We start from the raw sequence: 23,674 nt of genomic DNA on the forward strand, positions 1-23,674 counted from the left end.
CCTGCTGGAGCGCGTGTTGCGGGTGGGTGTAGCCATCGTGACCAGTGAACTGAGATAAGGCGGCACTTTACCTAGCATAGCCTTGTAGATGACCTGGAGCCAGTGGGTCTGACGACGAACATGTAGCGAGGGCCAGCCGACTAGGGCATACAGGTCGCAGTGGTGGGTCGTATAAGGTGCTTTAGTAACAAAACGAATGGCACTGTGATAAACTGCATCCAGTTTGCTGAGTAGAGTATTGGAAGCTATTTTGTAGATGACATCGCCGAAGTCGAGGATCGGTAGGATAGTCAGTTTTACTAGGGTAAGTTTGGCGGCGTGAGTGAAGGAGGCTTTGTTGCGGAATAGAAAGCCGATTCTTGCTTTGATTTTGGATTGGAGATGTTTGATATGAGTCTGGAAGGAGAGTTTGCAGTCTAGCCAGACACCTAGGTACTTATAGATGTCCACATATTCTAGGTCGGAACCGTCCAGGGTGGTGATGCTAGTCGGGCGTGCGGGTGCAGGCAGCGAACGGTTGAAAAGCATGCATTTGGTTTTACTAGCGTTTAAGAGCAGTTGGAGGCCACGGAAGGAGTGTTGTATGGCATTGAAGCTCGTTTGGAGGTTAGATAGCACAGTGTCCAAGGAAGGGCCGGAAGTATATAGAATGGTGTCGTCTGCGTAGAGGTGGATCAGGGAATCGCCCGCAGCAAGAGCAACATCATTGATGTATACAGAGAAAAGAGTCGGCCCGAGAATTGAACCCTGTGGTACCCCCATAGAGACTGCCAGAGGACCGGACAACATGCCCTCCGATTTGACACACTGAACTCTGTCTGCAAAGTAGTTGGTGAACCAGGCAAGGCAGTCATTAGAAAAACCGAGGCTACTGAGTCTGCCGATAAGAATATGGTGATTGACAGAGTCGAAAGCCTTGGCCAGGTCGATGAAGACGGCTGCACAGTAATGTCTTTTATCGATGGCGGTTATGATATCGTTTAGTACCTTGAGCGTGGCTGAGGTGCACCCGTGACCGGCTCGGAAACCGGATTGCACAGCGGAGAAGGTACGGTGGGATTCGAGATGGTCAGTGATCTGTTTGTTGACTTGGCTTTCGAAGACCTTAGATAGGCAGGGCAGGATGGATATAGGTCTGTAACAGTTTGGGTCCAGGGTGTCTCCCCCTTTGAAGAGGGGGATGACCGCGGCAGCTTTCCAATCCTTGGGGATCTCAGATGATACGAAGGAGAGGTTGAACAGGCTGGTGATAGGGGGTGCGACAATGGCGGCGGACAGTTTCAGAAATAGGGGGTCCAGATTGTCAAGCCCAGCTGATTTGTATGGGTCCAGGTTTTCCAGCTCTTTCAGAACATCTGCTATCTGGATTTGGGTAAAGGAGAAGCTGGGGAGGCTTTGGCAAGTAGCAGCGGGGGGGGCGGGGCTGTTGGCCAAGGTTGGAGTCGCCAGGAGGAAGGCATGGCCAGCCATTGAGAAATGCTTGTTGAAGTCTTCGATTATCACGGATTTATCGGTGGTGACCGTGTTACCTAGCCTCAGTGCAGTGGGCAGCTGGGAGGAGGTGCTCTTGTTCTCCATGGACTTTACAGTATCCCAGAACTTTTTGGAGTTAGAGCTACAGGATGCAAATTTCTGCTTGAAAAAGCTGGCCTTTGCTTTCCTGACTGACTGCGTGTATTGGTTCCTGACTTCCCTGAACAGTTGCATATCGCGGGGGCTCTTCGATGCTATTGCAGTTCGCCACAGGATGTTTTTGTGCTGGGTCGAGGGCAGTTAGGTCTGGAGTGAACCAAGGGCTATATCTGTTCTTGGTTCTGCATTTTTTGAACGGAGCATGCTTGTCTAATATGGTGAGGAAGTAACATTTAAAGAATGACCAGGCATCCTCAACTGACGGGATGAGGTCAATATCCTTCCAGGGTACCCGGGCCAGGTCGATTAGAAAGGCCTGCTCGCAGAAGTGTTTTAGGGAGCGTTTGACAGTGATGAGGGGTGGTCGTTTGACCGCGGACCCGTGGCGGATACAGGCAATGAGGCAGTGATCGCTGAGATCTTGATTGAAGACAGCAGAGGTGTATTTGGAGGGCAGGTTGGTCAGGATAATGTCTATTAGGGTGCCCATGTTTACGGATTTAGGGTTGTACCTGGTGGGTTCCTTGATGATTTGTGTGAGATTGAGGGCATCAAGCTTGGATTGTAGGACTGCCGGGGTGTTAAGCATATCCCAGTTTAGGTCACCTAACAGAACAAACTCTGAAGCTAGATGGGGAGCGATCAATTCACAGATGGTGTCCAGGGCACAGCTGGGAGCTGAGGGGGGTCGGTAGCAGGCGGCAACAGTGAGAGACTTATTTCTGGAGAGATTAATTTTTAAAATTAGAAGTTCGAACTGTTTGGGCATAGACCTGGAAAGTATGACAGAACTTTGCAGGCTATCTCTGCAGTAGATTGCAACTCCTCCCCCTTTGGCAGTTCTATCTTGACGGAAAGTGTTATAGTTGGGTATGGAAATCTCAGAATTTTTGGTGGCCTTCCTAAGCCAGGATTCGGACACGGCAAGGACATCAGGGTTGGCAGAGTGTGCTAAAGCGGTGAGTAAGGCAAACTTAGGGAGGAGGCTTCTGATGTTGACATGCATGAGGCCAAGGCTTTTTCGATCACAGAAGTCAACAAATGAGGGTGACTGGGGACATGCAGGGCCTGGGTTTACCTCCACATCACCCGAGGAACAGAGGAGTAGTAGGATGAGGGTGCGGCTAAAGGCTATCAAAACTGGTCGCCTAGAGCGTTGGGGACAAAGAATAAAAGGAGCAGATTTATGGGCGTGGTAGAATAGATTCTATTAAGCCTAGTCCCAAACAATCACTATCTTCCACACGGACTAGCCTATAGCCTATGTACTGTTCAGTTGGAGAAGGAGAGTGCAGGGATGATAAGGAGGACTAGAGGTCAACAGAGTTATTGACCTCACAATAAGCCAGATTTGAGTAACTTACATTGTGGTGCTGAAACTTGAAGCAGCGGCGGCACAATCATTCGGAAACGGACAGCTCATGGTGCTGAAAGTAAGCAAATTCGAGTAGGCATAATTGACACCAACCATCTTGATTTTAGTTAGACTTCACTAACAACAAGATGGCTTTGTGTTGGAGCATATTTCTTCCTATTTAAGAAATAAGAGGTGGGCCTACCTGTTTGACAGACGAAATGAGGCTATAGGCTGCTATATCCATACATTTGTCAGTCAATTCCTCCACCCTCCATGCACTTTTTAAATAGCACATCTCAGTGTCAGTGAAGGGCTGTTAAGTTAGATCCAAGACTTGAATTGAGGGGGTATGAGACCTACCTTTTATTCAAGAAAATGTCAGATTTTATTTGTCAGATTTTATTTGTAATATGTGCCGAACCTTACAGTGAAATGCTTACTTACAAGCTCTTAACCAACAATGCAGTTTAAAGAAAAATAAGTGTAATTTTTGTTGTTGTTGAAATAACAAATAATTAAAGAGCAGCAGTAAAATAACAGTAGCGAGGCTATATACAAGGGGTACCAGTACAGAGTCAATGTGCGGGGCACAGGTTAGTTGAAGTAATTTAGGTAATATGTACATGTAGGTAGAGTTAAAGTGACTATGCATAGATAATTAACAGAGAGTAGCAGCACAGCAGTGTAAAGGGGGGAGGGGGGACAATGAAAATAGTCTGGACAGCCATTGGATTAGCTGTTTGGGAGTCTTACGGCTTGTGGGTAGAAGCTGTTAAGAAGCCTTTTGGACGTAGACTTTACGCTCCGGTACCGCTTGCCACGCAGTAGCAGAGAGAACAGTCTATGACTAGGGTGCCTGGAGTCTTTGACAATTTTTAGGGCCTTCCTCTGACACCGCCTGGCATAGCGGTCCTGGATGGCCCCAGTGATGTACTGGGCCATACACACTACATTTACATTTACATTTTAGTCATTTAGCAGACGCTCTTATCCAGAGCGACTTACAGTAGAGTGCATACATTTTATTACATTTTATTTTTATTTTTTTATTTTTTGGGGCACAGGGACTATGGTGGTCTGTTTGAAACATGTTGGTATTACAGACTCAGTCAGGGACAGGTTGAAAATGTCAGTGAAGACACTTGCCAGTTGGTCAGCGCATGCTCGGAGTACATGTCCTGGTAATCCGTCTGGCCCTGCGGCCTTGTGAATGTTGACCTGTTTAATAAAGGTCTTACTCACATCGGCTACGGAGAGCATGATCACACAGTTGTCCGGAACAGCTGATGCTCTCATGCATGCTTCGGTGTTGCTTGCCTCGAAGCGAGCATAGAAGTAATTTAGCTCGTTTGGTAGGCTCGTGTCACTGGGCAGCTTGCGGCTTTGCTTCCCTTTGTAGTCTGTAATAGTTTGCATGCCCTCCACATCCGACGAGCATCAGAGCTGGTGTAGTACGATTCAATCTAAGTCCTGTATAGACTCTTTGCCAGTTTGATGGTTTGTCGGAAGGCATAGCGGGATTTCTTATAAGCTTCCGGGTTTGTGTCCCGCTCCTTGAAAGCAGCAGCTCTACCCTTTAGCTTAGTGCGGATGTTGCCTGTAATCCATGGCTTCTGGTTGGGGTATGTACGTACAGTCACTGTGGGGACGACGTCATCAATGCACTTATTGATGAAGCCAGTGACTGATGTGGGATACTCCTCAATGCCATTGGAAGAATCCCGGAACATATTCCTGTCTTTGATAGCAAAACAGTCCTGTAGCTTTGCATCTGCATCATCTGACCACTTCTTTATTGACCAAGTCACTTGTGCTTCCTGCTTTAGTTTAGTTAGGAATAATGAGGATAGAATTATGGTCAGATTTGCCAAATGGAGGGCGAGGGAGAGCTTTGTACGCGTCTCTGTGTGTGGAGTTAAGGTGGTCTTGAGTTTTTTTCCTCTGGTTGCACATTTAACATGCTGGTAGAAATTAGGTAAAGCTTATTGAAGTTTCCCTGCATTAAAGCCCCTGGCCACTCGGAGCGCCACCTCTGAATGAGCGTTTTCCTGTTTGCTTATGGCCGTATTCAGTTCATTGAGTGTGGTCTTAGTGCCAGCATCGGTTTCTGGTGGTAATTAGACAGCTACGAAGAATATAGATGAAAACTCTTGGTAAATAGTGTAGCCTACAGCTTATCATGAGATACTCTACCTCAGGTGAGCAAAACCTCGAGACTTCCTGACTATTAGATTTCGTACACCAGCGGTTATTTACAAATATACACAAATCTCTGGAGCAGTGCAAACACGCTCTCTGGTGTAAGGAATTACACTTTACCATGATGATGAGGAAGGAAAGGCTTTCTTGGTGCATGTGTCCCACGGTGAGGGTGAGTGGTGCTGTGTTGTACGTGATTGTGCCTGATCCCAATGGTCAGTTATCCAGGGTTTGGACTGGGAAAGGAGAGCGGGTACTAGGTGATGTTCAGGGAGGAGGCAAGGGCCAGCCAGTGAAATAAAAACCAGGAAGGGTTTGGCGGAAAACCATGATGATGGAATACTCACTGGGCCGCCCCTCTGCCCCAGTGGACCCCGGGTTGTGACGCACCGGGCACCGCTGAAGCTGGTACCCCTCCTGGCCGCAATAGGAACAGAGCCCCAGCTGTCTCCCGCTCTGCTGAGGAGTGGTGTGTGGTCCCTACCTCTATGGTTTCAGGCTCTGCCCAGGACGGGCGAAGGAGGTGCCGGCACTCCAGAAGAAGGTTATCCAGACGGATAGCCATCGTGATGAGTGCGTCCAAGGAAAGGTGGTCATCCCGCACGCCAACACTGTCTGTACCTACTCGCGCAGTCCTCTACGGAATAAGGTGCAGAGCGCCGGTTCATTCCATCCGCTGGTGGCTGCCATGGTTCGGAAGGTGAGGGCGCACTCAGCAACGGTCTGGGCACCCTGCCGGAGTTGGAATAGTCGCTCACCTCCCTCTATGCTCTCCGGTGGATGGTCGAAGACCACCTTGAACAGAGCCATGAACCTCTCGTAGGAACCCAGCTCTTCCTCTCCTCTTTCCCAGATGGCTGTAGCCCACTCCAACGCCCGCCTGGTCAGCAGGGAAATGACCGTGGCAACCTTGGACCTCTCAGTGGTGGGGGCTGTTGTCTGATGGGTGAAATAAAGGGAGCACTGGAGTAGGAAGCCACGGCATTTGGATGGTGTCCCGGGAGGGACTGTCAGTCATCGCCTCCCTGGCCGGCTGCTCGGTGGGCTGGGGATCTGGCTCGCTAGGACGACTCGGGTGCTGAACGAGACAAAACCAGTCCTGCCTGATGACTGAGGCTACTGAGGGCTAAATAAAGGGAAAGTAATCAAGATGATGATGAGGTCCAAGTGTGTGTAATGATGGGGATCAGGTGTGCGTAATGATGGTTCCAGGACCAGCGTTAGTAGACCGGCGACGTCGAGCACTGGCGAGGGGGAGCGGGAGTAGGCATGACAGTCAGACTCTTTAACCTCTCTGGGGTAGCCAGGGAAAATACAGAGCGCCATATTCAAATAAAATGATATAAAAATCAAACTTTCATTAAATCACACATGTAAGATACCAAATTAAAGCTACACTCGTTGTGAATCCAGCCAACATGTCAGATTTCAAAAGGCTTTTCAGCGAAAGCATAAGATGCTATTATCTGATGATAGCACAACAGTAAACAAAGAGAGTAGCATATTTCGACACTGCAGGCATGACACAAAACACAGAAATAAAAATATAATTCATGCCTTACCTTTGACGAAATTCTTTTGTTGGCACTCCAATATGTCCCATAAACATAACAAATGGTCCTTTTGTTCGATTAATTCCGTCGATATATATCCAAAATGTCAATTTATTTGGCGCGTTTCATCCAGAAAAACACAGCTTCCAACTTGCGCAACGTCACTACAAAATATATAAAAAGTTACATGTAAACTTTACCAAAACATTTCAAACTACTTTTGTAATACAACGTTAGGTATTTTTAAACGTTAATAATCGATCAATTTGAAGACGGGATGATCTGTGTTCAATACAAAAAGAAAACAAACTGACGCAACTTTTTTGGTAATGTGCCTCTCTCAAACTATTTACTTCAAGTGACCCTCCTTTACGATGGCCGTACTTCTTCATTACACAAAGGAATAACCTCAACCAATTTCTAAAGACTGGTGACATCCAGTGGAAGCGGTAGGAACTGCAAACAAGTCCCTTTAGAAATCTGGTGTCCCAATGAAAACTCATTAAAAAGACAGTGACCTCCAAAAAATATAAATTCTGAATGGTTTGTCCTCGGGGTTTTGCCTGCTACATAAGTTCTGTTATGCTCACAGACATGATTCAAACCGTTTTAGAAACTTCAGAGTGTTTTCTATCCAAATCTACCTACTAATAATATGCATATCTTATATTCTGGGGATGAGTAGAAGGAAGTTGAAATTGGGCACGCTATTTATCCAAAAGTGAAAATGCTGCCCCCTACCCCGAAGAAGTTAATGCCAATTACCTCAACATCTTAGGTTGTTAATCAACACTTTTTAAGCTCATATGACTTGTAGTATTTTCCTAGGGTGCTGAAAGCCATTGGCGAATGTATTGTAACTGACCAATTTGCACTGGAAATCGCCTGTCCCACTGATCAAAGGTCAACCTATATGAATTACAGCACTTTTATAAATATGATACAATTCTTTATAAACGGCTGGATACTGGCAAAAGATACTCAATGCTTTTTAATAAATTAAAACAATACATCCACTATTATAGCATTATAGCACATCGACCATTGTATAATTAGGTTCAGATAATGAATGGAATTCAGACAGGTTCGGTGATCATTCATGTATTCAATTTAATATCAAATATATATTTGTATTTTTCTTAGAAACGACTCAAACAAAAGCTACTTCAAAAAGGAAAATACATCAACAGCAAAACTACAGGATACCCTCAAAATAAATATATCAATGAAAATAAACAAGACTGCCTGCAAAAGAGATGAACGCCACCATACAATTGTATTGAACCTTTATTTAAACAAGGAGTCACCTCAATAACGACATGAACTGCCCTAGAGACACCAGAGCATCAAGGTGCAGAGAGCTCTGAGATCATTCCATACACGGTGCAAAAAAAACTGAATGCAGATTTACCTATTTCTGTACTGATCAACCGGAAACTATAAAATGAACCATTCCTTTGAGCGACATACAGGTCTGGTGACTTGTATGTCTGTGGTATGGCGAAAGTTGGCACAACAGGGTTTTATAAACCATTGATCTACGAGATTTAAGAGAGGGCCGGCCTACTTTTGTGTACTTAACCTTATCGTCTGCATCTAATGAGTTTCATACTATGGCAGCTGCATACACATAGACCAGGGGTTCTCGACTCATACCCTGCTTTTCTGTTCTACCTGATAATTAATTGCACACACCTGGTATCCCAGGTCTAAATCATTGGAACTGGCTTTGAGGTCCAGGTTTGAGTTTGAGGGATATAGATGATATTGTCATAGTTTAATGCCGGGATGAATGTCGACTGAGTTATTTGTTTTCTGCTATTTAACGAGCGGCATGACTTATTCCTATAAAAGAAGCCCATTTTAATTATTCATTTCTTAATGAACTCCTCAACATGCTTCCAATGTACATATGCATAAATCATCAGATACATTTTTGTACTTGGTTTAACCTGCATTAAGTACCAATTTCAGTTCAACAAAGGCTTTTTGCAAGGCAATAAAGGCCGATTGAAACTCCGAAAGAGCCTTGTCAACCGTGGGAGCAATAGCATACACAACAGTGTCACCTGCATGTTACAGTTTTTTGCAATGACAATAATATTGTTTATATATACAGTAAAAAGTACAGGACCTAAAATCAACCCATTAGACACCGTTCATAATACAGTATTGTATTATGAACATATTGTTTTATTAATACAATAATATTGGCACCCTTGATGCATGTGGATCAAGTCCCCACGCACAGTGAGGAAGATGGTTCTGGAGGCAAGAAAAAGTCCAAGGACAATTACAGAACTTGGTCGCATCTTGGGGACACCAAGTCTCTTAATCTACAATTAGACGCCACCCCCATGGCAATGCCAGGTTTTTTGGAAGGGTTGTCAGAAAAAAGCTTTTATTGCAAGTAACCAATAAATGTACACGCCTGGAGCTTGCTAAATGGCATTGGCACTTGGATTGTAACCAGGTGCTACGGTCACGAGACAAAATAGACGTCTTTGGCCACGCACACCAGCAGTGGGTTAGGCATTGAAAGAAAGATGGAAACTTGGTCAAAAGTGGATCTTCCAGCAAGACAATGCCCCCAAGCACACAAGAAATAAAAATGTATTAATTAAAAAACAAAAAAAATTAAAAAAGGAAAGTAAGTAGATCGTGTGCAGGGAAATCCTGACGTGGGTAGGGCATTCACATTGCTACAATCAAATGTAGCTACACTTACTGAGTACGTTTTATTTATTTTTTATTTTATAATTTCGCAGGATTTATGCCACAGGAACAGTTGATGATGTGTCATGGAGTTCTCCCTGTTCATATATGACAGCTGGCCTTTCGTTCTTTTTAACAGAGAATTGTTTTGTTCTGCCACCTGGGAAGTTATCCTCTGAAATTGAGGGTAGCAGTCCATCTTGTTGCATCCTGAAAAGAATGTAAAAAGAATGTTTTTCAATTGGATACAACTTTAAGCACACAACTAATAATATCCAGATGAGAAAATTGCAGCAACAGGCACATGATCATCACATTAAATCCACCCCATACAATTGATTATGTAATGTACAGTGTCTATTTGGTATGCAGCAGTACATAATGTGTGTCTAAGACAATTTCCCCCTTGAAGTTCATCCTATCCTATTCTATCATTACATCAACGCATATATCATATTTCAAATCCGGCCTCTGGCTGGGCCACTCAAGGACATTCAGAAACCTGTCCCGAAGCCACTCCTGTGTTGTCTTAGCTGTGTGTTTCGGGTTGTTGTCCTGTTGAAAGTTGAACCTTCACCCCAGTCTGAGGTCCTGAGTGCTTTGGAGCAGGTTTTCTTCAAGGATCTCTGTACTTTGCTCCATTCTTCTTTCTCTCGATCCTGCCTAGTCTCCCAGTCCCTGCCGCTGAAAAACATCCCCACAGCATGACGCCGTCACCACCATGCTTCACCGTAGGGATGGTGCCAGGTTTCCTCCAGACGTGAAGCTTGGCATGCAGGCCAAAGAGTTCAATCTTGGTTTCGTCAGAGAATTTTGTTTCTCATGGTCTGAGAGTCCTTTACGTGCATTTTGGCAAACTCAAAGCGGGCTTTCATGCCTTTTACTGAGGAGTGGCTTCCGTCTGGTCACTCTACCATGAGTGCTGCAGAGATGGTTGTCCTTCTGGAATGTTCTCCCATCGCCACAGAGGAAGAAGGACCAAGGCCCTTCTCCCTCGATTGCACAGTCTGGCTGGGCGGCCAGCTCTAGGAAGTGTCTTGGTGGTTCTAAACTTCTTCCATTTAAGAACGATGGAGGCCACTGTGTTCTTGGGGACCTTCAATGCTGCAGAAATGCTTTCGTACCCTTCCACAGTCCTGTGTCGGAGATCTACGGACAATTCCTTCTACCTCATGGCTTGGTTTTTGCTCTGACACAATCTGTCAATCAGATTGACACAATCTGTCAATCATGTATTTTTTTGTGTTATTAGTGTCTTTAGTGTTATTGTTTTTCTGGGTGAAATAAGGTTTGTAAAATATCCTTGCGGTTGGGGGGTAATGCCTAAAGTATGGTAAGTATAAGTGGTCTCATCTCATTGGGAACAATAGCAAGGTAAGTTTATGATGAAACTTGCATGTGTTTTGATTAAGTTGATCACATAGTCCTCAGTCACACAATTGTTAATAATGAGATTTTCTCTGAATGTCTTTTTTTGTAACAAACATTCTATCACATGTGCAGAATGCCGTGTCCAGTGGGCTAACTGGCATAGCCTGCACAGATGAGCAGCGACAATGGAATTCAGGGACACGGAGGAACCATGAGCCAAACCGGTTAAACAGCATTGACTTCACACACCATAAGGCCAGTGACCAAAATGCAGAAAAGCATCCAGAATGTCCACCCCTGCCTCCCACTCACAGGAATAATTGAATAGGAGCCTGAGACACCTGAATCTGACTTTGGGGTGTCTGCTCTATAAGTGTGTTAATGCTGAACCAGCAATAAAATCACAGCCAATAGCTTCCTAGGTAAAATTAGACTGAAAGGAATATTTATTTGTGACTGAACCATTTTAATGTATTTGAAGATAATGAGCTGTTGGCCTCCCAGTGGCTGGAAGACTGTGGATACTCTGTGGACCACAGAGGCACTGTTGTCAGTGTTGGAGAGCCACGGCTATCAGCAAACCCTGATGGAGTGCTGAACTCCAAGGAGCTGTTGGAGATCAAGTGTCCTGTCATGGGGAAGGGCTGTGATTCTCTGGATGATGTCTTCAATGGGAAAGCCTGTGATGTGAAGGTGGTGGAGGGCACACCCCAACTGCAACCACATGGGCCACGTGGCTACTACATGCAGGTGAAAATTGGTATGTTTTGCACAGGACTGAGAGAAAGTAAGATGCTCATCTGGACTCCATCCCAGCAAGTTGTCATCCCTGTTCCCTATGATGCACAGTTCTGTGCAGAGGCTGTCCTGAGGTTGAAGGCATTCTACTCAACACACATGCTGACATTTATTGTTGAGGAGCATCAGGCAGGCAGATTGTCACTAAGTGACAAATATATGCAGCTCTGTAGAAGTATGTAGTCAGATGTCTTTCCTGTTTGCAGTTACTATTGACAAATTGTTTTTCAATTAAAAAGCTTTGACTTACATTTACATTTAAGTCATTTAGCAGACGCTCTTATCCAGAGCGACTTACAAATTGGTGCATTCACCTTATGATATCCAGTGGAACAACCACTTTACAATAGTGCATCTAACTCTTTTAAGGGGGGGGGTTAGAAGGATTACTTTATCCTATCCTAGGTATTCCTTAAAGAGGTGGGGTTTCAGGTGTCTCCGGAAGGTGGTGATTGACTCCGCTGACCTGGCGTCGTGAGGGAGTTTGTTCCACCATTGGGGTGCCAGAGCAGCGAACAGTTTTGACTGGGCTGAGCGGGAACTGTACTTCCTCAGAGGTAGGGAGGCGAGCAGGCCAGAGGTGGATGAACGCAGTGCCCTTGTTTGGGTGTAGGGCCTGATCAGAGCCTGAAGGTACGGAGGTGCCGTTCCCCTCACAGCTCCGTAGGCAAGCACCATGGTCTTGTAGCGGATGCGAGCTTCAACTGGAAGCCAGTGGAGAGAGCGGAGGAGCGGGGTGACGTGAGAGAACTTGGGAAAGTTGAACACCAGACGGGCTGCGGCGTTCTGGATGAGTTGTAGGGGTTTAATGGCACAGGCAGGGAGCCCAGCCAACAGTGAGTTGCAGTAATCCAGACGGGAGATGACAAGTGCCTGGATTAGGACCTGCGCCGCTTCCTGCGTGAGGCAGGGTCATACTCTGCGAATGTTGTAGAGCATGAACCTACAGGAACGGGTCACCGCCTTGATGTTAGTTGAGAACGACAGGGTGTTGTCCAGGATCACGCCAAGGTTCTTAGCACTCTGGGAGGAGGACACAATGGAGTTGTCAACCGTGATGGCGAGATCATGGAACGGGCAGTCCTTCCCCGGGAGGAAGAGCAGCTCCGTCTTGCCGAGGTTCAGCTTGAGGTGGTGATCCGTCATCCACACTGATGGACACTGATGGTTTTGTTTTTTATTAATATTAATGAGTATGTAAAACAAATTAAGTTAAGTTGTTATAGAATTAATTTAAATGTATTTTACGTAACTTTTGACACAACTTTAATTCATATTGGGAAATCGACCCTGTGAATGGCATTTGACTGCTCAGTTCATTCAGCATCTTCATGAATGATATCACCACACAGGTTACACAGGGCAGCACAGATTCAAAGTATTTTGTCCATTTTAGATGAGAGGTTGATTGGCACTGTCTGTGAGATGATTCTAAACCGTTTGAGCCTTTGAATTAAGCGTTTCACATGAACCCTCACGTTAGCTATCCGTCTTGTACATGTGGTGTCCTCCTCTGACAGGTGTGCGCCTCTTTTTGTGAAGGCTGGAATTGTCAACAGAGTGCTTCTGTCATGCCCTGACCATAGAGAGCCATTGTTTCTCTATGGTATAGTAGGTCAGGGTGTGAATAGAGGGTGATCTAGTATTTCTATGTCTATGTTGTGTTCTAGTTTCTTTTTCTATGTTGGTGTTTTGTATGATTCCCAATTAGAGGCAGCTGGTAATCGTATCTAATTGGGGATCATATTTAAGTCGTTATTTTTCCCACCTGTGTTTGTGGGATATTGTTTATGTGTAGTTGCATGTTAGCACTCCATTGTCATTTCGTTTAGACTTTATTGTTTTGCTTTGCTTAAGTTTCACTTAGAAATAAAGATGTGGAACTTAACCTCTGCTGCGCCTCGGTCCGTCTCTACACATGGGCGTGACAGCCTTGTTCCTCAGCAGGGTTTTGTAGAGAGGTGCTGCTGGGCACTGTCTCTGCCTCACAGGTAGTGGGCTTTACATGATCACCTGAGCTGTAGTTGTGATCACTTAGAGATGGGTCTTCCCATTGGGTTTGGGCATCCTTCTCTGAAGGCATATCCATTCCTTCTTTCTATAAAGGCCAATCCCCATTTCAATTTGGTGTACACTTGAGCCTGTTGTGTCATCTGTTAAGAAATCAATGGACAATTAATAATAAAAAACGTACAATAAAACACCATACTGTATGAACGCTCCTAATAATATTTAATAATCACATGAATTAAGTATATTGAGTTGTAGAGGAAATAAATTGTGCTATTATGAGAGTGTGCTTAGATAGAAGAGGGAGACACAAAATGAGAGCAGGAAAACCGCTAAAGTGTGTGGCATACCTGTCACTGATGATGACTGCCTGACCAACGCTTCTTCACGAGTGGAGCATCGTAGCCAGCCATTTTTCTGGGTAAGGATGCTCCACTGTAGGCTTTTTGTCAAAAAAGCGGTAGGAGCACACAAAGGGACGTTTTGATGGTTTCTTTAGGTTCAGCGCTTTGAGCCAGAGCCGCAAAGACTGTCTCTTTAGGAGGTGGATACAAGTCCAGCGTGGGCTGGACAACAGAACGAGTCAACATTCACCCAAGGCTGAAAATCGCAAAAGAACGTTGGCTAAGATACGTTTTGACTAGAGTGACGCTTTGAATTCAATTTCGCCTAAATGACACCAAAAAATGGATCCCTTTTTATTTTACCACTACAATATGTTCTTATGACGGAACTGAAAAATAACAACTTGTGTAGAAAGTAGACATCCGCAGCTCGATGGTGCCAAGTGTGCTTTTGTCTGCATAACGAGGAAGTAGGGGAAAAAATGGCAACTTCTGACTATTTATGGTCTACAGTGCCCAGCCTTACATAATTAGAAAGAGGAGATTCTCATGATTAAAATGGTGCCCGACTTGAAAAAATCGAAATATACAAATTGCGAGATATTTGTCGAAATAGACAGACATACCAATATTTCCCTATAGTAAACAATGGGACGACCTCAGAGTTCCATGAGTAATTTTTTGTTTGCACGGCAACTCGCCCATGCCTCCCCCATTTCTCCTTCACCCAAATCCAGATAGCTGATGTTCTGAAAGAGCTGCAAAATCTGGACCCCTACAAATCAGCTGGGCTAGACAATCTGGACCCTCTCTTTCTAAAATTATCTGCCGAAATTGTAACAACCCCTATTACTAGCCTGTTCAACCTCTCGTATCGTCTGAGATCCCCAAAGATTGGAAAGCTGCCACGGTCATCCCCCTCTTCAAAGGGGGAGACACTCTAGACCCAGACTACTACAGACCTATATCTATCCTACCCTGCCTTTCTAAGGTCTTCGAAAGCCAAGTTAACAAACAGATCACGACCATTTCGAATCCCACCGTACCTTCTCCGCTATGCAATCTGGCTTCCGAGCTGGTCATGGGTGCGCCTCAGTCACGCTCAAGGTCCTAAACGATATCATAACCGCCATCGATAAGAGACAATACTGTGCAGCCGTATTCATTGACTTGGCCAAGGCTTTCGACTCTGTCAATCATCACATTTTCATCGGCAGACTCGATAGCCTTGGTTTCTCAAATGATTGCCTCGCCTGGTTCACCAACTACTTCTCTGATAGAGTTCAGTGTGTCAAATCGGAGGGCCTGTTGTCCGGGCCTCTGGCAGTCTCTATGGGGGTGCCACAGGGTTCAATTCTTGGACCGACTCTCTTCTCTGTATACATCAATGATCTTGCTGCTGGTGAGTCTCTGATCCACCTCTATGCAGATGACACCATTCTGTATACTTCTGGCCCTTCTTTGGACACTGTGCTAACTAACCTCCAGACAAGCTTCAATGCCATACAACTATCCTTCCTTGGCCTCCAACTGCTCTTAAATGCAAATAAAACTAAATGCATGCTCTTCAACCGATCGCTGCCCGCACCTGCCCGCCGGTCCAACATCACTACTCTGGACGGTTCTGACCTAGAATATTTGGACAACTACAAATACCTAGGTGTCTGGTTAGACTGTAAACTCTCCTTCCAGACCCACATTAAGCATCTCCAATCCAAAATTAAATCTAGAATCGGCTTCCTATTTCGCAACAAAGCATCCTTCACTCATGCTGTCAAACATACCCTCGTAAAACTGACTATCCTACCCATCCTCGACTTCGGCGATGTAATTTACAAAATAGCCTCCAACACTCTACTCAACAAATTGGATGCAGTCTATCACAGTGCCATCCATTTTGTCACCAAAGCCCCACATACTACCCACCAATGCGACCTGTACGCTCTCGTTTGCTGGCCCTCGCTTCATACTCGTCGCCAAACCCACTGGCTCCAGGTCATCTACAAGTCTCTGCTAGGTAAAGCCCTGCCTTATCTCAGTTCACTGGTCACCATAGCAGCACGCACCCGCAGCACGCACTCCAGCAGGTATATTTCACTGCCAATTCCTCCTTTGGCCGCCTTTCCTTCCAGCTCTCTGCTGCCAATGACTGGAATGAACTGCAAAAATCGCTGAAGCTGGAGACTCTTATCTCCCTCACTAACTTCAAGCACCAGCTGTCAGAGCAGCTCACAGATCATTGCACCTGTACATAGCCCATCTGTACATAGCCCATCCAGCCTCATCCCCATACTGTATTTATTTATTTAGCTCCTTTGCACCCCAGTATCTCTACTTGCACATTCATCTTCTGCACATCTATAACTCCAGTGTTTAATTGCTATATCGTAATTACCTTGCCACTATGGCCTATTTTATTGCCTTACCTCCCTTATCTTACCTCATTTGCACACACTGTATATATACCTTTTTCTACTGTATTATTGACTGCATGTTTGTTTATTCCATGTGTAACTCTGTGTTGTTGTATGTGTCGAACTGCTTCGCTTTATCTTGGCCAGGTCGCAGCTGTAAATGAGAACTGGTTCTCAACTAGCCTACCTGGTTAAATAAAGGTTACATTTAAATAAAAAAAAAGAAGAAGAATATAAACAACGCGGGCAGGTCTTCATTGCCAACAATAACAAAGCAGGCATTGTGACGTGGAACAGTAAACTGGGAATAGAACGTTCGGAAAGGCGAGTTGGTGCCACGGTGCTCAATATAACTAATAGGAGCTGGCAGGGTGAAAAATGCCTTCAAGACTATGGCAGGCAGCTGGGACATATGGTAATATTATGAAACTGGGCTCCACGGCGGATGCAATTAACTATTTTTTATCAGAACAAAAACATTGTTAAAAATGTAATGTGTCCAGCCTACCACAGGTACATTCAGATCGACGTCGTAGAGGTTGGTGTTCAAAACATTGTTTGTTGTGAAAACTGCCTCCAATTATTGTGACAGCCTCGTACTGAACATATGCATTATGTTGATCGATTTTAGTATTTCGTGCCGTTCTGTCAGTCAAATTATCAAGCTCTCAACTAAAAGTACCACAATTCGCCTCCCGCCACTAGCATGAGCTAGCGTCGCGCGAATGTTGCCGGAAATAGAAACACAAATTGCATGTAACTCGCGGCGATCACTGACGTTCCAAGGCGAATAGTTTATTTTTATTATTTTTTAAATAATAATAATACAAAAATCAACTTACATTGCTACATCAAACATGTCTAGCAAACCAAACACAGGTATTAACAATACTCAAACATACAAAAAATATCAAAAAAAAAAAAAAAAAAAAGAAACAATTTAAGTGCAATTATATTCACTCTGAAAATATCTTATTATAATGATTCATGAAGATGTTATTGTTGTTGTTATTCACTAGGGTTAATGTTTTAATAAGATAATTAAATTCAATCAGAAAAATTTGTAATTTTGGTATAGAATTTTGGAATCTTTGTTTGTGTATAAAGTATTTGGCAACAAGAATAAAAAAATGAACAATCATTTCAGTGGTTTTGTTATCATTGCAATAGTAACATATATATTTTATGTAAAAAATATAGGCAGTGTTCACAATGGTAAATAAGTACTTTGCAAGGTTTTCCCAAAATTCTGACACAAATTTACATTCAAAGAACAAGTGAGACAGATTCTCACCTTTTTCACAGAAAACGCAGATATCATCAATAGCCACAATTTTTGGAAATCATAGAATTACATGGATATATTTTATGTTACATTTTGAAGTGCACTTCCTTAACTTTGTTTGGTATACAGTATTTGTAAGGCCTTAACCATGCATTTTTCCAGACAATGTCAGGAATAAGCATGTTCCAGAAAAACTTTCCTCTCGGTGTAAGTTAGTTTTGTGAATGAAGAATTTGTCTTATATATTTATTACAACAATATCTCTCAAGTAAGCCCACGCCTTCCAATCTGAGTTCTGGATAAACGTTGTGATCAAGGCGAATAGTGTTTTGCCACTAATGTCTGGTGGCGACTAGTTTGATCCAGTCTCCTGAACATGCGCAGTCGGTGTAAACAGGAAGAATCTGCGGAAACTAGTGCTAATCTAAAATACTAGTAGAGATATTCACAGGAACAAATATATACTTTATTAATCGTAAATGTATTTTTTTTGTTGCGCACAAGTATGTCAACAAATATGCAATATGACATAATATTATTCTAAATTAAGTATTTTTGCACAGCGGAAGGCAGCATTGCTAGCAACGTTAGCCAACGGGCAAGCTAACGTTACCTATTCATATTTTGACAGATTGGTAACTGAAGCTAGCTAACATCTAGCTGTCGTTTCGTTTTACTAGAAACTTGTTTGCGTGAATCTAATTTGGACGGACAAGTCGAACAATATTTGTTGTGTTCTGCGGCCTGTGAGCATATCCTCCAATTCCTCGCTATCACCGGAGTTTCAGATCAGATTCCCCTCTTGTTCATTTTTTTTCTTCCTCTCAACCCTGTCTGGTGCTAGCTACGAGAACAGACCGTCTGTAGAAATGGTTCAGAAAGACACACCGGTGGTGGATACGTCTCAAGCGGAGACTGAAGCGAGCCCATGTTCGGGGCCATCAAAGGCTGGTTCCGAAGCATCTGGCCTCGTGGAAGAACCGATAAACATAGAGGTGGAGCTGTCGGGCCGCAGGAAATTCATCAGTGGAGTCGTGGAGGGTGAGCAGAACATATAACGTTATTGATAAATTACGTTGTTTTGTTATAGTTACTGTCTTTGTTTTTGATGCATACAGGATTTGCAGACTAGTCAAATGAGTGGCATACTCATTTGCTAGCCAGCTAACCATTACTTTTACAGCTGAGCTTGATACGTTTTAGAGAATAATTGTGATTATTCAGGACGTGTCATTAACTCTGTATTGTACTATTAACAATTGTTCAAGTTCGATGACCCGTCTGTAGGAATTATGGATGTCGTTATGTTTAATCCGATCAGCATAGTTAAATGGATTCTGAAAAAGCTTGATGTAACGTTAGCACCCTTGCCTGGTAACCCTCATTGAATTCTATGTGGGGCAGAAATGAGCGTTTGAATCAGGAAAGTCTCCTCTCACAAGCATGTCAATGGCACACTCCCATAAAACTTGAGACGTCTGTGGCATTGTGTTGTGACAAAACAGCACACTTTAGAGTGGCCTTTTGTTGTCCCCACCTGTGTAGTAATCATGTTGTTTAATCAGCTTCTTCATACGCCACACCTGTCTGGTTGATGGATTATCTTGGCAAAGGATAAATGCTCACTTACAGGGATGTAAACAAATTTGATCATGTAATTTGAGACACCTTTTTTGTGCATATAGAACATTTCTGGGATTTTTTTTTTCAGCACATAAAACATGGGACCAACACTTTACATGTTGCATTTATATATTTGTTGAGTATATAATTGTAAACTTTTCAAAGCGCCAGTAGTTAGTTCAGATTTCTATCACCTGAATCATGTGCACTAGATACAAATACTTGCTGAGCTCGTGCACGTGTTTACATGGTTCTGCGCATGCTTCAGGTGAACGCATTACCAGCGCTTTGAAAAGATGATGTTATAATACTTTCCTGTGGATATATTGTCTCACATTCCTACCGCCAAAAGGACCAACGGCACTGTCTTCATGGCAAACGCGTGGCAGCTGAACCTACAAAGCCAGGGTAATAGATGGGGGTGGATGTCTGCAGACCTGAAATGTTTGCTATGTGTGTTAAAACTGACTGTTTGACTTTTTTTTCAACAGGCTTCTACGGCCGGCCATGGACAATGGAACAAAGGAAAGAGCTGTTCAGGAGGTAATATAATGGTTGTGTACAGCAGGCTGGCATATGGTGTTGACTAGTGCTCTATCATAATGGAATCAGTGAATGTACAGTAATTTTCAATGTCATTGGAAATGTTTTCAATGAACGTTGTCAATATGTTCTGTGATAAACAAAGCAAACCGTGTCACACAAAGCCTGTGTTAATCACAATATGTGTTGGGTTCCCCAGACAGCAGAAATGGGGCTTGAACACATACCTCTACGCTCCTAAAGATGACTACAAGCACAGGATGTTCTGGAGAGAGATGTACTCAGTAGAAGAAGCAGGTGAGCTTGTCTCATCATGGCCATGGGTTGAAATGATTCCTGTCACATATACCTACATAAAAAAGTGCACAGGTGTTGCTGTTTGTGCTTGTTGCGATAGATTTATTTTCTGATGAATGAGCTTACTCTGAAATGCATCAGCATTAAAGGGATCTTGCGTGGGGTTTTGGGATGGAATAAGCTAGCTACAACAACAATTCCAACAGAATACTACACGTTTTGTAGAGATTAATGGTCAAATACCAATCGAATTAATCTCATTGTTTATTTCAAGTACATCTTTATTTTTTCTGAACTGCCTGATCTTCATTGGCCTATATACAGTATACAAAAGTATGTGGATTCGGCTATTTAAGCCACACCTGTACAAAATCGAGTGCACGGCCATGCAATCTCCATTGACAAACATTAGCAGTAGAATGGCCTTACTGAAGAGCTCAGTGACTTTCAATGTGGCACCGTCATAGGATGCCACCTTTCTAACAAGTCAGTTTGTCAAATTTCTGCCCTGCTAAAGCTGCCCCGGTCAACTGTAAGTGCTGTTATTCTGAAGTGGAAACGTCTAAGGCTCGGCCGCAAAATGGTAGGCCACACAAGAAAGGGACCGCCAAGTGCAAAAGTGCTTAGGATGTAAAAATTGTCTGTCCTTGGTTGCAACACACACTACCGCGTTCCAAGCTGCCTCTGGAAGCAACATCAGCACAAGAACTGTTCGGGAGCTTCATGAAATGGGTTTTCATGGCCGAGCAGCCGCACACAAGCCTAAGATCACCAAGCGCAATGCTAAGCGTAGGCTGGAGGGGTGTAAAGCTCGCCGCCATTGGACTCTGGAGCAGTGGAAACATGTTCTCTGGATTGATGAATCACGCTTCACCATTTGGCAGTCCGATGGGCTAATCTGGGTTTGGCGGATGCCAAGAGAGGGCCGCCCACCAAAACTCACTGACCAGGCAAGGAGGGCATTAATCAGACCGGCAACAAAGAGACCAAAGAAAACCCTGAAGGAGCTGCAAAGCTCCACAGTGGAGATTGCAGTATCTGTCCATAGGACCACTTTAAGCCGTACACTCCACTGAAATGGGCTTCACGGAAGAGTGGCCAGAAAAAAACATTGCTTAAAGACGAATAAGCGAACATGTTTGGTGTTCGCCAAAAGGCATGTGGGAGACTCCCCAAACATATGGAAGAAGGTACTCTGGTCAGATGAGACTAAAATGTAGCTTTTTGGCCATCAAGGAAACGCTATGTCTGGCGCAAACCCAACACCTCTCATCACCCCGAGAATACCACCCCCACAGGGAAGCATGGTGGTAGCAGCATCATGCTGTGCGGATGTTTTTCATCGGCAGGGACTGGGAAACTGGTCAGAATTGAAGGAATGATGGATGGAGCTAAATACAGGGAAATTCTTGAGGGAAACCTGTTTGTCTTCCAGAGATTTGAGACTGGGATGGAGGTTCACCTTCCAGCAGGACAATGACCCTAAGTATTGTTTAACACTTTTGGTTACTACAGGATGTGTATGTGTTATTTCATAGTACAATGTAGAACATAGTAAAATAATATTTTTTTTACAACTTGTGTGTGTGTATATTTATCATTATATATATATATATATTATTTTTTTGCTGATACAGAATTAAGAAAAACACAGGATATGATAAGTTGGTTTTATTCATAGTGGCAAAATATATTTTTCTAAAACAACTGGAGGACTAGGTATGATGTTGGTCTTCACTGTCTTATGTGGACAATGGCTTCACCCCTGCTGATATTCACTCGTTTGTTCTTCTCTAGACGTCACTTTTCCGAACGCTTTCCATCACGACTTCGGTCAAATTCAGATTCAAATATTTCTCCCAAAATACAAATGTAATGTTATGTCATTTTGGGACTTTTAGTTGGATGAAACAAATCAGAATGTTTTTAACAGTAACCTAATTCTGCAGTCTTCCCTTTAATTTTTTTCAAAGGGAATTAAGTTGCCTCCTTGAACGTTCTCAGAGCATTTCAGTTTTACATTTATAGGTCTGAGCATCCCTTTAGCAATTCATAACATATTTTAAATATATATATAAACAAACTGTCTCACATATTTCACATCAATACAAAGTGTGTGCGAGTGAGTGGCACATTGAATAGTAAAATAAAAAAATACATTGTTGTGAAATAGTATCTATAACAACTAATGCATCTCTCTCTCATAGAACAGCTGATTACCCTGATCAGTGCTGCAAAGGAGTATGGGATTGAGTTCATCTATGCCATCTCCCCGGGCCTCGACATCACCTTCTCCAACCAGAAAGAAGTGTCCACACTCAAAAGGAAACTCGACCAGGTAACACAAACCTGTTTTTAAAAATGCATCCCTCCTTCCCTTTCAGACAATGCACTAAAACCACTGCTAATGTGCTGATTGAGATGTTAGGATTGGGTTGGAGGAGAACTGTCTTGCTAATGACGATCATCTTTCATCACGGTCAAGCACATAGGCCTATAGTCTTACATCCTTGACTGAGCACGTAGCCCCTCTAGTAATTGAATATGGTAGACTATGTTATAAACCTTCCAAGTTCCAGAAAGGGATGACAATTCCAGCCATATTGGTCAGGGAGAAATTCTAACCAGTTTAAATTGGAATGAAGGGTTGTAGAGCCACGGAGTTGTGGGTGAGCAGGGAGTGCAGGAGGGGACTAAGCGTGGCAGATGTGTTGTTGCCTACCCTTACCACCTGGGGGCGGCCCGTCAGGAAGTCCAGGATCCAGTTGCAGAGGGAGGTGTTTAGTCCCAGGGTCCTTAGCTTAGTGATGAGCTTTGTGGGTGCTATGGTGTTGAATGCTGAGCTGTGGTCAATGAACAGCATTCTCACATAGGTGTTTTTTTTGTGTGGAGTGTGATTGAGAGTGGAGTGTGATTGAGATTGCATCATCTGTGGATCTGTTGGGGCGGTATGCGAATTGGAGTGGGTCTAGGGTTTCTGGGATGATGGTATTGATGTGAGCCATGACCAGCCCAAGCATTTCATGGCTACCGACGTGAGTGCTGCTGGGCGGTAATCATTCTGGCAGGTTACCTTCGCATTCTTGGGCACAGGGACTATGGTGGTCTGCTTGAAACATCTAGGTTTACAGACTCGGTCAGGGAGCAGTTGAAAATATCAGTGAAGACACTTGCCAGTTGGTCTGCGCATGTTCTGAGTACACTCCCTGGTAATCCGTCTGGTCCGCGGCCTTGTGAAACCTAGCCAGTTCTATAATATCTGTGTGGTCGTTCAGCCATGACTCGGTGAAACATAAGATCTTACAGTTTTTAATTTTTAATGTCCCGTTTGTTGGATAGTCACGACTATAGATCATTGAGGTTGTTTTCCAGTGATTGCACGTTGGCCAATAGAACCGAAGGTAATGGCGATTTACTCACTCGCCTACGAATCCTAACAAGGCACCCCGACCTTCTCCCTCTGTATCTCCGCATTTTCTTCCCGCTAATGATTGGGTTTTGGGCCTGGTCTCCGGAAAGCAGTATATCCTTCG

General features: G+C 43.9%; 1 protein-coding gene and 1 long non-coding RNA gene across 4 annotated transcripts in view; one reads left to right on the forward strand and one right to left on the reverse strand.

Annotated features, from left to right (window-relative positions):
- Nucleotides 1-7,829: 7,829 nt before the first annotated feature.
- Nucleotides 7,830-17,322, reverse strand: LOC139562254 (uncharacterized). The gene is made up of 3 exons (XR_011672333.1): nt 13,986-17,322; nt 13,515-13,778; nt 7,830-9,666 (listed from the first exon to the last, which is right to left on the reverse strand). It is a non-coding gene; the product is annotated as an uncharacterized lncRNA (long non-coding RNA).
- Nucleotides 17,323-18,033: 711 nt separating this feature from the next.
- The window catches only part of LOC139562253 (protein O-GlcNAcase-like), a 31,248-nt gene continuing 25,607 nt past the window's right edge, over nt 18,034-23,674 (forward strand). Inside the window, exons 1-4 of one of the 3 annotated variants that reach the window (XM_071379771.1) lie at nt 18,034-18,719; nt 19,793-19,844; nt 20,044-20,141; nt 22,349-22,479. In XM_071379771.1, coding sequence (XP_071235872.1) covers nt 18,548-18,719; nt 19,793-19,844; nt 20,044-20,141; nt 22,349-22,479 — 453 coding nt within the window. In that variant the 5' untranslated portion in view covers nt 18,034-18,547. Of the gene's footprint in view, nt 18,720-19,792; nt 19,845-20,043; nt 20,142-22,348; nt 22,480-23,674 lie in introns of those variants that run through there. The other 2 variants (XM_071379772.1, XM_071379773.1) reach the window with 2 other exon arrangements.

Source organism: Salvelinus alpinus, chromosome 32, assembly GCF_045679555.1.
Source record: "Salvelinus alpinus chromosome 32, SLU_Salpinus.1, whole genome shotgun sequence".
Classification (NCBI taxonomy): Eukaryota; Metazoa; Chordata; class Actinopteri; order Salmoniformes; family Salmonidae; genus Salvelinus; species Salvelinus alpinus.